Source organism: Hippocampus guttulatus, chromosome 1, assembly GCF_054856545.1.
Source record: "Hippocampus guttulatus isolate MCC_2025c chromosome 1, RoL_Hgut_1.0, whole genome shotgun sequence".
In the NCBI taxonomy this organism is placed as follows: Eukaryota; Metazoa; Chordata; class Actinopteri; order Syngnathiformes; family Syngnathidae; genus Hippocampus; species Hippocampus guttulatus.
The window spans coordinates 8,170,170-8,183,604 of NC_141261.1; the positions used below are offsets into that span (position 1 = coordinate 8,170,170).

Consider the following 13,435-nt stretch of genomic DNA (forward strand, 5'->3'; position numbering starts at 1 on the left):
CCCCAAAAAACTTGGTCATTGCTGTGCTTAGTTGGGGCTTTACAAATTCTTACGAAGAATGTTTTTGGTTTTCCACCGGCAAAGAGCCAAGTAGGCGCTAGGTCATTACGTCATCGTAAAGCATCCTAATGTCACTGCTTACGTCAATGTTGACCCAAGAGTTAACCCTAACCCTGCGCTATTAATAATAACGCCGTTAGCATCTGCTAGGGAACTTAGCATAGCATCAATAATACTTGTATGTAGTATTTAACAGGCAAGGATATGCAATCAGCACACGCTTATACCTTTCTTTATCTTATGAAAAAAAGACATTTATGAGCTGTTCTTAAAATTATGCTGAGCTACTTTTGTTTCCAGCTCAAAATAGTTTCTTATTCAGGACCAATCGGAACCGGAAATCAACTCTCATTGCGTTAAAAAGGCTGATTTGTAAAGTGGGGTGGTGGGTGGTATCTATCATCCAAGTGAATTGTTCATCAATCCAAATAATGTTTGACCTGTCAGAACCACAAGGCTGAGAGATTTGCAGATTCAATGTCGTTTAAAGAAAATAATAAAAAATTAAGTTCAGCACCGACTGTGATAATGAATACAAAGTCAAGTGACAGGAACAGGATCAAAGAAGTAAGATCTACAGTAATACAGTATCAATAGCGCCATCTGCTGTGTTTCCTCGCTTCTTCTCTTCATGCCATGCAACAAGCATGTACACAACGTTTGACAGTGGCGCCATCAAGCGACAATAAACCACAGCTCACCTCATTGCTGCCATGATCGTTAATTTCCCATCTGCGTGAAGTTCCACCCCTAAAAGCGTTAGTCAAGTCATAATTAGAATATAAGTTTGAGAAATGCAGAGCCCCATACATCACATGAAGAAAACTGTGACGACAATGAAGATATAATGTGTGCATAAAATGCTAATTTGTGGCCACGAGATGGTTATCATGTGCGCATGATATACTCCTTTGTGGGTTTAGTTAGCATCATTTCCATGAACAACAGCAAAACATCGAGACCCAAAAGATCCCATGCCACATTTTTTCCAAATCTGATAGTCTTTAAAACTATAGAGTCTTTGAGTGAGAGCAAGACGAACTGAGTGTGACTAATGTGTTGCTAAACAGACACTGCCTTCTAGTGGATGACGTGGAACGTCCACACTTACAGAAGCACAGTCGTGCCGTGTGTAATTTTATATTGAACCTTTCGCAAATATTACACCGTCAGTATGGCTCATTTTATTCTTTCGAAAAACAATTATACATTGAATATGTTTGTCTTTGGTTTTAAAATTGCCTAATGTCTCCCTATCAATATAAGTCCCTGGTGGTCTAGTGGTTAGGATTCGGCGCTCTCACCGCCGCGGCCCGGGTTCGATTCCCGGTCAGGGAACTTCTTTTAATAATAATAATAATAATAATGCATTTTATTTAAAAGCGCCTTTCATGCCACCCAAGGACACTGTACAGACAATAAGAAAATACAATGTAAAAATTAGTAAACGAGATATTATATAAAAACAGGACATAAAATCATAAAAACATAGGAAATGGAAGAGCTATGTGTTGTAGGCAATCCTGAACAGGTGTGTTTTTAGACGGGACTTGAAAGTGGAAAGAGGTGTGCAGTTTTGGAGGTCCGGAGGTAGGTTGTTCCAGAGCTTTGGAGCAGCGTGACTGAAGGCTCTGGCTCCCATGGTGCTCAGTCGGGCAGGGGGCACTGACAGGCGGAGGGAGGACGAGGATCTGAGGGAGCGAGAGGGGATATGCACCTGGAGAAGGTCGGATAGGTAAGGAGGGGCCAGGTTGTGGATGGCCATATATGTATATAGAAGCAGTTTGTAATTGATGCGATGTTGAACAGGGAGCCAGTGAAGCTGTTGGAGAACGGGGGTGATGTGCTGCTGGGAAGATGTTTTTGTGATGATGCGAGCAGAGGCGTTTTGGACCAGCTGGATTTTATGAAGGGACTTTTGAGGTAGGCCGAAGAGGAGAGCGTTGCAGTAATCAAGGCGGGATGTGACAAGACTGTGGACAAGAATAGCAGTGGTGCGGGGGGTGAGGGAAGGGCGAAGTCTGGTAATATTGCGGAGGTGGAAATAAGCAGTGCGGGTGATGGTGTTGATATGCGAGTGGAAGGTGAGCATGCTATCCAGGATGACACCCAGACTCTTAACCTGGGGGGAGGGGGACACTAGGGAGCTGTCAATGTTGAAGGAAAAACTGTTTACTTTGGATAAAGTGGATTTGGTGCCAAGAAGGAGGACTTCAGTTTTATTAGTATTTAATTTAAGAAAGTTTGTTGTGAACCATGTTTTGAGTTCGGAGAGGCAAGAGGTGAGGGAGGGGGGTGGGAGTATGGAGTTTGGCTTGCAGGAGAGGTAGAGCAGCCTTTTGTGGCAGCCGTGGCCAATCAGATATTTGAGTCATCCCATGAAGGTTGGAAACGGTAACAGCAGCTCAATTCAAACTCAGAACTAAACCAGACAGATAGATTTACATGTTTTACGTTGGGTTGTATATAAGGCAAGTAAAAATCTGTTTTTTGGCAATCTACGTTTGTACGTGCATAGAGTGGGAGATAAAACAAGCGCGGGGGGCGCGCGCGCGTACACACACACACAGAGTTTTCCAGTTTGGAGGCAGCCACAAAATAAGTTCCCTGACCGGGAATCGAACCCGGGCCGCGGCGGTGAGAGCGCCGAATCCTAACCACTAGACCACCAGGGACTTACATTGATAGGGAGACATTAGACAATTTTAAAACCAAAGACAAACATATTCAATCGTATTTAATCGCTTCTGGGAAGAATACAATAATAATAATAATAATAATAATAGATTTTATTTATAAGCGCCTTTCAAGACACCCAAGGACACTTTACAATAACAAAAAACACAAAACAATACGGGTTGAGCAGCGGCAGCCAAAACGCGCCAGCGTTCACTCAACCCGAAAATCAGAAAGAAACAAGGGAGGCAGAGGGGGAGAAAAAAAAACACGCTCGAACTACCCTCATTTGTATGTTTAATTTTTTAAACTATTGGGCAATGAAGATCTTTTAGTGTCTGAGCATCACTTTTGTTGTTCGGCTATTTGTGGCACACAATGAGGCATAAGTGACGGTGTAATATTTGCGAGAGGTTCAATATAAAATTACACACGGCAAGACTGTGCTTCTTTAAGTGTGGACGTTCCACATCATCCACTAGAAGGCAGTGTCTGCTAAATTCTACTTTGTCAAACCTGAATGAAGCGACGACACACCCAGTCTTCCAGTGACAGAGGGGGGGGGGGGCAAACTTTTTTCAAGGGCCACATTTGAGTTTTAAAACGCATAGATGGGCTGCTCCATTTGAAGACGAGGTGAAATAAAATAAATTAAAATGTGTCGGTAACGTGTAAAACCGATAGTTAATATATACAACTTCCCAGTTTCCCCATAATTCCACCCATAAGTGAAAGAAACATTCAACATAAAAGTTTCCCATATTTCTCCCTCAAAATTCAAACAATGCAGTTAATTCAAAACATTGACTATTTTCACACTACAATAAAAAGTAAAAGTGGCTCACTTGCTCAGTGGCGACTGGATAGCTCAGTTGGTAAGGCACTGGTTTGGCGTACGGCAGACAGTGGTTCGAAGCCCGCTGGAGGCAATGTGAGCACATAACATCATCCAGTGTGGGTCCTTGGGCAAGACCCTTCACGCCAATGCCTACCTAATACAATGATGACAGACATCGCTCAGACATCGCCCGGCCAAACAAGGTCTGCGTCAGATGCTGGGGAACCAGTGCACCTTGATGAAAAATGGGCTATTGGAACGAAGCGAAGATGGGCGAGATGCAATAATATCACTCTAATGGAATGTTACTACTCCAGCAACCCTACTCAGAGGGGTTACATGCAGAGGATGTGGACTGAATGGTTACTTTGAAACCCACAGTCACAGTTGACCAGGAAACAACTAGTAGCTCAATGTTTCAGCATCCACAGACGGCAATTGCTATCACAACTTGAGATTGATGAGGTACAACACACATTCTATGGTGAAGGGCCCCAGACTGCCAGATCAGAGGAGGAGGTCATACCACATATTGGGAGGCAAGCCCCAATGAATGCAGATGATGAGATTGGGAGGCCAGCCCCAATTAATGAAATGCTGAGCGAGGCAGCATCTGACCTGAGAGCTAAGATCATGGCGAAAATGAAGACGGGACAACCTAGAAACCGACTACAACGGCTATGTGAAGTACCACCTGAAAGTCTAATGGAAACTGTGAATGCAGCACTGAGGGCGATCCCTACCGTAACGATCACGGAAACCAATGAGCTGATATACGCTTCAGCATCAGTGACCCAAGAGATGCTTGGCAACCATGAGAGCCATGAGATATGTGACCCACCATGGAAAAGACAGTTGGAGGCTGAGATCAAGGCGGCTCGGAAAGATGTGAGTGAATTGACGGAGGCCCAGAGAGGTGTGATGAAAAGGCCGATACCTAAGAGGTACATCCGGATGACCATACCTGAAGCACTCGAAACTGCCAAACAAAGGCTCCAAGCCTTGTCCAGTCGCCTAGAGAGGCACGCGAAAGAGAATGAGGCCAGACAAATAAACAGACTGTTCGCAACACATCCTGCGAAAGTGTACGCTCAGTGGCAGGGTTCTTACAGCAGAGAAGACCCACCAAGACTGGAAACTGAAAGGTACTGGAAAGGCATATGGGAGAAGGAGGTCGCACATAACAGCAGTGCACAATGGCTGGTGACGCTGAGAGAGGAGCACAGCAACCTCCCTGAACAGAGCCCAGTTACCATAACAGTGGCAGACATACAGGAAAGAGTCTCACGTATGAAAAACTGGTCAGCGCCAGGCCCGGACATGGTTCACACCTACTGGCTAAAGAAACTCACAGCACTCCATGAGCGCCTAGCAGCACAAATGAACCAGTTGCTGAGGGATGGGACTCACCCAGAATGGCTAACCGAAGGGCGAACGATCCTGATCATGAAGGATCCCTCAAAGGGTGCAGTCCCATCCAACTATCGGCCAATAACCTGTCTCTCCACAACATGGAAGCTCATGTCAGGCATCATAGCGGTTAAGATAAGTAGACACACGGATCAATACATGAGCGAAGCACAGAAGGGCATTGGCAGAGATACCAGAGGAGCCAAACATCAGCTCCTGGTTGACAGAACAGCCGCACAAGACTGCAGGTCCCGACGTACCAACCTGTGCACAGCCTGGATTGATTACAAGAAAGCCTATGACTCGATGCCACATACATGGATCACTGAATGCTTGGAGTTGTATAAAGTGAACAGGACCCTAAAAGCCTTCGTTGCGAACTCGATGAGGATGTGGAAAACCACACTTGAAGCCAATGGCAAGCCACTTACCCAAGTGTCCATCAAATGTGGCATATACCAAGGTGATGCACTCTCCCCACTGCTGTTCTGCATAGGACTGAACCCCCTAAGCCAAGTAATCGCCAAGACAGGCTATGGATACCGCCTCAGAAATGGAGCTAGGATCAGTCACCTCCTCTACATGGATGACATAAAGCTGTATGCTAAGAGCGAAAGGGACATAGACTCCCTGATCCACACAACCAGGATCTACAGCAGTGACATCAGGATGTCATTCGGGCTTGAGAAATGTAGTCGGATGGTGACCAAGAGAGGCAAGGTAGTCCACACTGAAGGGGTCTCACTCCCTGAAGGAACAATAGCAGACATTGAGGACAGCTACAAGTACCTCGGTATACCACAAGCCAATGGCAACCTCGAACTGGCAACAAGGAAAACGGCTACGGCCAACTACCTCCAGCGGGTGACGGAAGTCCTAACAAGCCAGCTCAATGGTAAGAACAAGATCTGGGCAATAAACAGCTATGCCCTGCCAGTGATCAGATACTCTGCAGGAATAATAAGGTGGCCAAAGGAAGAGATTCAGACCATGGATGTTGAGACCCGAAAGCTCCTAACCACGCATGGAGGGTTCCATCCCAAATCCAGCACCCTGAGACTGTACGCAAGCCGCAAGGAAGGAGGCCGCGGACTAGTGAGTGTGAGAGCCACTGTCCAGCATGAAACATCCAAGCTCCATGAATACATCAAGAAGAAGGCTCCAACGGATGACATACTCGGAGAATGTCTCAGACAATGGGGAACGGAGGATGAGGTGCTGGAAGCGGGACCATCATGGGAGGACAAGCCCCTACACGGGATGTACCACCGGACCATAACTGAAGTGGCTGATCTCAAGAAGTCCTATCAGTGGCTAGAGAGGGCTGGCCTAAACGACAGCACAGAGGCACTCATCCTGGCTGCTCAGGAGCAGGCCCTGAGCACCAGAGCCATTGAGGCCCAGATATACCACACCAGACAAGACCCAAGGTGTAGGTTGTGCAAAGAGGCACCTGAGACGATCCAACACATAACTGCAGGGTGTAAGGTGCTGGCAAGGAAAGCCTACATGGAACGCCATAACCAGGTGGCTGGCATAGTCTACCGAAACATCTGTGCGGAGTATGGACTGGAAACGCCAAGGTCAAAATGGGAAACACCTCTGAAGGTGGTGGAGAATGACAGAGCGAAGATCCTGTGGGACTTCCAGATACAGACTGACAAGATGGTAATGGCGAACCAACCAGATATCGTGATCATAGATAAAGGCCAGAGGAAAGCCGTTGTAATGGATGTAGCGGTCCCAAGTGATGGAAACATCAGAAAGACGGAACATGAGAAAGTAAAGAAATACCAAGGGCTCAGAGAGGAGCTGGAGAGAGCCTGGAAGGTAAAGGTGACAGTAGTGCCTGTGGTGGTCGGAGCACTCGGGGCAGTGACCCCCAAACTAGAGGAGTGGTTGCAACAGATCCCGGGAACAACATCGGACATCTCAGTCCAGAGAAGCGCAGTGCTGGGAACAGCAAGGATACTGCGCAGAACCCTCAAGCTTCCTGGCCTCTGGTAGAGGACTCGACCTGAATGGGGGATGGACACCATCCGAGGGGTGAGATGAGGATAGATGGATAGATAGATAGATAGATAGATAGATAGGATATACTGTAGATCGATAGATAGATTAGATATAGACAGATAGATTTTATATGTACATATAAAATACTAGCCCATTTTAAATTAATACGGTGTACAACTGGTTAGCATGTCCGCCTCACAGTGCAGAGATGTAGGGTACGCTTCCGGCTCCAGCTTGCCTGTGTGGTTTACATGTTCTGCCCGTGCCCGTGTGGGTTTTCTCAGAGTACTCCCGTTTCCTCCCACATTCCAAAAACATGCATGGTAGATTAATGGAAGGTGTGAACGTCTATGTTTGCCCCATGCTTGGCTGGCAACCACTTCAGGGTGTACCTCACCAATGATCCGAAGATAGCTGGGATAAACGCCAGCACGATCCTTGTGAGGATAAGCAAATTAGAAAAAGGATGGATGGATTAAATTTCTCAACTCAATGTAACTGTATTTATAGAGCACTTTAAAACAACCATCGCACGGTTGTTTTAAATTTGTAAACACACGCACACACACACACACACACACACACACACACACACACACACACACACGACGTTGTCTAAATGGCAACACATGTACTACCTTCTTCCACCAAGTGGAAGACAATTTCATTCTTCTGCCTGTCTCAACTGTATGTCCCGGGCATCGTTAAGAACGAAGATAAACAATTTGATTTTTTTTTACAGTGATTTAAAGCATATCTTTACTTTTTTTTCTACCACATCAGGTTTTTGAGATATTTTCTTTTTTGTTGTTTTTAAATTTAAGTAAGCCAGAGTTTCTCATTTTGTAATTTACAACCATGAGAATTGAGGGGGAAAAAATTCCACCTGTTGAAGAAAAAAAAAACACCCTTAATTCATAAATGTTACCTGATATATCAGAATATTATAGGCATGTATTCTTATCATTATGACAAAACCTGGTGTGGTAGGAAAAACATTAGGGCAGACTTAGAATTCCGTGCAAAAATTCCTCAAGAAAATGTTTTCTAGCGTCTCTGAATTCAATAAATAAATAAATACTTGTTGACCAGTAGTATAATCCCTTGATTCTGTAACCACTCTGTGGGCTGGATTAAATAACAGAGTAGGTCAGGACCATATGTTACCCATTCACAACTATGAGGACGCAAAAATATATTCATTGAAAAATCGTGCACCTACAGTAGGTAAGAATGTACTACATACAGACAAGAAACATACAACTGCAGGAGTGCAATTTGTAAGCCAGTTAAATGGACGACTGCAGCTTCTGTGGCAGCACAGTTTATGCGGTGTGTGCGCGTCCATGCGTCCGTTCTTTGTTGTAAGCAAAGCATATGCCGCAAACCCTCGCTGTTTCCTCAACAGCTGCTAAATCCATTAAATCTGCAGCCAGCGACTGGACTGGAGGGCTTTACAGGGAGAGGCGAAGGGAGGCAGAAGGGTTGGGGGTGGAGGGACTGTTGGGAGAAACCATCTACCATAACACCTCCAGGCTGCTGGAGAGCAATGTGCTACAGGAACATATTGGAGCTCCTTGACATATGTCAAACTAGTTAATGTGTTGTATTGTGATTTCCATGCATCACACACTGAATGCTCAGTGCGCGAGTTGCGCAATGCCTCGGGATCATGAAGTGTATCTTACATATGCATGCATTCCCGCAGACCAAAGCACTTTCATCACCATGGATACAGAAAATAAACATACCTTTTGTCGTCTTTTCGTGGTATGAGTCGCTTTCAGCTTTCAGTCGATGCAGGAGCAACTCCCAAAGTGCAGCAATTTGTTTTGGGTCTGTGTTCTGACAGTGAAGCCATTTTTTTTTTTTTTTGTTCATGAAAGGTGAAAGTCACTCCAGCAGCCGTCTGGAAATTTGCAACCAAGTCCCTCCACTTTGTTGATGATACCATGATGTGTTCAGGGCAGCGTCGTTTGGGTGGCGCGCGTGCGCTTCGCAGTTCTGAGGTTGTGGGTTTGAATCTTGGCTCCATTGTTCCTGTGCGCGGTTTGTGTTTTCTCCCTGTGCTTGGGTGGCTTTTCTTCAGGCGCGCCCGCATGCTGCCGCATTCCAAAACATGCATGGTAAGGTTCATTGAAGGTTCTAGTTTAGGGATTCTCCAACAGTGGTATGAGTACCACGAGTGGTGCGCAAAAATCGTTGAATTAAATGTTCAAACTGTGCTAAATTTTTACGGGTCTGAAAATTTTTGCTCTAATCCAGTACAGGAGATTTATTATGGATAGCTCAGCTGTATTTCTGTCATGATTGGGAGTTGTCTTAATGATATTTCGGTTGTTTTCTTGTTTTGGCTTGGTTTCTTGTGGTCTGTGTTGCTCGTTAGGTATTTGTGTCCACCTGTTCTCCTCAACTTGGTCCCTGGTGTCGACCAATCAGCTCCCTCAGCCACTCGTGTCCTGCCATGTTCCTAGTTGTCACAGCGGTTGGCTTGCATTTAGTTGCCTGGTTTTGTTCAGTCTTTGGTGGATTGTGATGGATGTCACAGTGTCTTGTCAGTTGCAGAGAGTTTTGGTTCCTGGTGCTTCTTTTAGTTTAGTTTAAGTTTATTTATTTCTTAATATATACTTTTGTTTCTACAGTAAATAGTTTTATTACTTATATGTGACTGCACCCCAAACCGGTCGCTAGTCAGTCGCAGAGCACATAAAGACAAATGGCCATTCACACCCACATTGTCACTGGGCGGAAACCGATTCCACGCTGCCCGCACACAAGGCAGGCGAGTGTACCACGACACCATCAGCGAGCCACATTATAATTATATAAAATTTGCACCAGTTCGTGATGCTGCAGTGAAGTTAAAGTGAGTCTTAAAACGGTCTAAGTAGACTCAAATATGGTATCTTCTTTTGGTGCCCACAGGAACTTTTCTTCGTGGGCCCGCTGGTGGGTTTATCAGGCAGCATTCCACAGACGCACTGTCCTCCACAGACTCCCATGGGAGATAAATTACACTGTGGAAGTGAAGAGGGGAAAAAACAATGGCCAATCCATCTGAGTCACAACAAGTGGACAGCCTCTCGCTGCAGCGGCTAAATGTTTTGCCAGCGCAATTTATCTCACGCGCGCGCGGCCATTTGCACAAACAACATCAGGAGGGAGGCTCACTGTGTCTGCTGCAGCCCCCCCCCCCACCACCACCACTTACCATGCCCCTGACACCCCCCCCCCCCCCCCCCCCGCAGGTGTGTCACCATACTCGAGTTGATATTATTTTCAAAGCGGCGGGCGACTGAAAGACCGCAGATGGAGTGAGTTGAGGAAATTGCGGAGGGCAAGAAGATATTAACAGGCTCTGATTTATTTTTTGACAAGCGGCCTCGACGAAGCCCCCACCGCAGGTATGAAACTCAATGCATGATGAGAGACTCCATCTTGATTACTGTACTGTGGTTGAAGTAACAATTGATATCTTTTAATATCCTGTGGTGAACTAACTTTATGGTGCTCTGTGAAGGAAGGATTTCCGTGCACAAACATTCAGGAGGATGCTCCGCCCAGGCCTCATTGAATGTGAACTTGCGGCCAGCAGCCTGTTTTATGACGACGCATTAAAGAGGAGCCTGCAAGTCTCGTCCGCTGCCAACTCGCTACGCTTTATTGAACTAAAACTGGTGTCTGCTTCGTTTGCAGTCTCTTCCCTCCGAGCTCAACCAGCAAAGAGGAAGAGGAGAAAGACGAGTGTGTGAGGTATGCTGGAGGAGGAATGCAAGAAACCTGGTGTGGTAGCGGCCACACTCGGTTAACATGCGGGTGAGGATACGGGCTATGATGGGAATGTGGCAACAGGATATCATTTAACGTGTAAAAGCCGTAGACCAGGTCCAAACACATAGCAGGCAGTCTTGCAAACGCAGTCACAGACCAACCTACGTGCACAGCGCACACAAGCGTGCGTTATTACATTGCAAAGGAATGACTGTAATGGCTTATCAAAACGGGTACGTGGTTAGAAAATACATGCATTTTTTTAAGTGGGTAAGAGCTTGGCTATTTATAACAAATATTAAAAGACACTGGGCCGAATCCACAAAGAATGAACTGCAGCCCCTGATAGCAGCTTGAATTGCACTTCAGTTCACCAGCAATTTGCTGCATCTTAACGTCGGTGGTCCAGTGGTTAGCGCGTCGACTTCACAGTGCAGAGGTACCGGGTTCGATTCCAGCTCAGGCCTCCCTGTGTGGAGTTTGCATGTTCTTCCCAGTCCTGGGTGGGTTTTCTCCGGGTACTCCGGTTTCCTCCCATAGTCCAAAAACATGCATGGCAGGCTGATTGAACACTCTAAATTGTCCCTAGATGTGAGTGTGAGCGAGGATGGTTGTTCGTCTGTGTGTGTCCTACGGTTGGTTGGCGACCGGTTCAGGGCGCTCCCATGCCTACTGCCCGAAGATGGCTAGAATAGGCTCCAGCACGCCCCGCGACCCTTGTGAGGATAAAGCGGCTCGGAAAATGGATGGATGCATGGATGGAGAGAGAACAGAGAGAGAGAAAAAGAACTGAAAGCAAAACCTGGACACAGAGCTGCAAGGAGGTCTGTGGGGAGAGCTGAAGGAAGACCGGGAGGAAGAGCTATGGATGAGGAGGAGTACGAAGAACTGAACGAAAACCTGGAGAAGAAACAGCAGGCATTGCCGGAAGAATAAGCTGACAGAAAAATTGGAGGAAAGGTAGAAGGAAGAGGAGCAGGACGAGCAAAGAACTTGACAAGCACTTTCACAAGAATGAAAGATACAACCGAGTTCAAATCCAACCTGATAGACGTTATATCCGCATCTATCATGTTGTATTTGAACTCCGGAAGATGTTTTGTATGATGAAGGCAAGAAAGAGCAGAAGGAGAAGCTATCGGATAAGCAGCTGAAGGACGAGCTTGGGGAAGACATGTAAGATGAGGTTGACCCAACAAAGACACGTCTGGCTCAATTTTGGTCTAAAAGTTGCATTTACTTTTAAGACATGACATTTGGTTCCATGGCCACAGTGAAATGTGCCGGCCACTCCCTCCCTTCTTTACCAAAACATTACACTGACTCTGCAGGGTATGTGATCCACAGCAGAATGCAACTGAGCAATTTAAGCGTTTTACCATCCTGCAGCCTCTCTGGTGTAGTTATCACTTTTAGTGGAAAACCTCACGTTAACCTTTGCTTGAAATATAAACGCTCGTTTCCTGCCGGACTGCTGAAACACACATTCTAAGCCTCATTCCAGGAAAAAAAAAAAAGGACGTTAGCATATTTTGGTGCACCCGCCATTTGCATGGATGATGTGTTTAATTACCATGACTTGCGAGCGTCACATTTCTGCAGCTGCGGTTTTACATAACCGCCACGCTCCCACATTTGCAAAAGCGGTTGCTCCAATCTCGGGGGGGGGGGGGGGGGGTGTAACGGCCTAAATAGGATGACCTCCAAATGAGTGGTGAGCTTGCTGTTTGTGTTGTTATGTAGCTGAGACAAACAGCAGAGGCACGGTTCCTCCTCTGTGTCAACATCACTGTTAGACAAACATGGCGGCGACTACCTGCGAAAGAACACGGCGGCATGGCATTTCCGAGCGGCACAAACTGCAGGAAAGACACTGGGATGACATTGCTGTTCGGATACAACCAGCAGATTTTCTTGTTTTGGTGTGTGTTTGTATGTATGTAGAAATGACGCATCCCCGCGCGCCCGCCTGAGGGGTACACACAGCATCATGAGAGGGATTTGACTTGACACGAGTCACAGTCGCTCCATCCCCGATGTGGAAGAGGCGCAGGGAGGGGGATGAATTATTCAACCAGCCAGTGCTTGGCCCTGACGGCGTGTTGTCATGTGGCGCTGAAGCGGCAACACCGAGCAGCACCTCCTCACCACGAGAAGAGGGCAGGCAACCTGCATTTGCTTGATCATGTCATTTCAGAGCGGGAGTAAAGGCATAGATGCCAAAAAAAAAAAGCGTAGTATTAGAGATTGCGGGTCCATCCATCACTCCCCGTTGTGAGAGAGAGGAGGTGTTCTTTTCGAATGAGCCTGGCTTTGACGTTATTATGCCACAGCAGTGTATGATATCCAGCTCGCAGATTTGCTACCTGCTGCTGAGAGCTCATCTTCTAAAGCTCAGACCCGGTGAAGGAAAAAGAAAACAGACATGCTTGCGCTTGATCCGCACTCCAATATGTTCCCCACGGTGAAAAAAAAAAAAAAAAAAATCGATTCAAATGTTTCAATTGAGTATAACCAAAAGAGACTTGGCATAATAATTGTGAAGAAACTTAAAAAAAAAAACGCTTTTCCCTCAAAACGGTTTCGTCTTATTGTACAGTGGTTAGAATGTTAATTCGTTTAGTGACCAAGCTCATAAATGAATTAAAATGTGTGTTCCAGCTCCAC

General features: G+C 46.1%; 1 protein-coding gene, 2 non-coding genes and 1 pseudogene across 3 annotated transcripts; 3 read left to right on the forward strand and 1 right to left on the reverse strand.

The window, feature by feature from the left end:
* The first annotated feature begins 1,326 nt into the window (after positions 1-1,326).
* Positions 1,327-1,398, forward strand: trnae-cuc (transfer RNA glutamic acid (anticodon CUC)). Its single transcript has one exon. It is a non-coding gene; the product is annotated as a tRNA-Glu (tRNA).
* Positions 1,399-2,663: 1,265 nt separating this feature from the next.
* trnae-cuc (transfer RNA glutamic acid (anticodon CUC)) lies at positions 2,664-2,735 on the reverse strand. Its single transcript has one exon. It is a non-coding gene; the product is annotated as a tRNA-Glu (tRNA).
* Positions 2,736-3,603: 868 nt separating this feature from the next.
* Positions 3,604-5,111, forward strand: LOC147210247 (uncharacterized; annotated as a pseudogene).
* A 542-nt stretch (positions 5,112-5,653) lies between these two features.
* Positions 5,654-6,991, forward strand: LOC147210248 (uncharacterized). The gene is made up of 2 exons (XM_086109211.1): positions 5,654-6,535; positions 6,743-6,991. Exons 1-2 carry the CDS (start codon positions 5,654-5,656, stop codon positions 6,989-6,991), a joined length of 1,131 nt encoding a protein of 376 aa, XP_085965337.1.
* Positions 6,992-13,435: the final 6,444 nt, after the last annotated feature.

Bases quoted from the DNA above. Each gene is read 5' to 3' on its own strand.
- LOC147210248 (XM_086109211.1), top strand. From the start codon at position 5,654: ATGTCATTCGGGCTTGAGAAATGTAGTCGGATGGTGACCAAGAGAGGC. The intron at 6,536-6,742 runs ATCTGTGCGGAG...AGTGATGGAAAC, and splicing joins CTGGCATAGTCTACCGAAAC to ATCAGAAAGACGGAACATGA.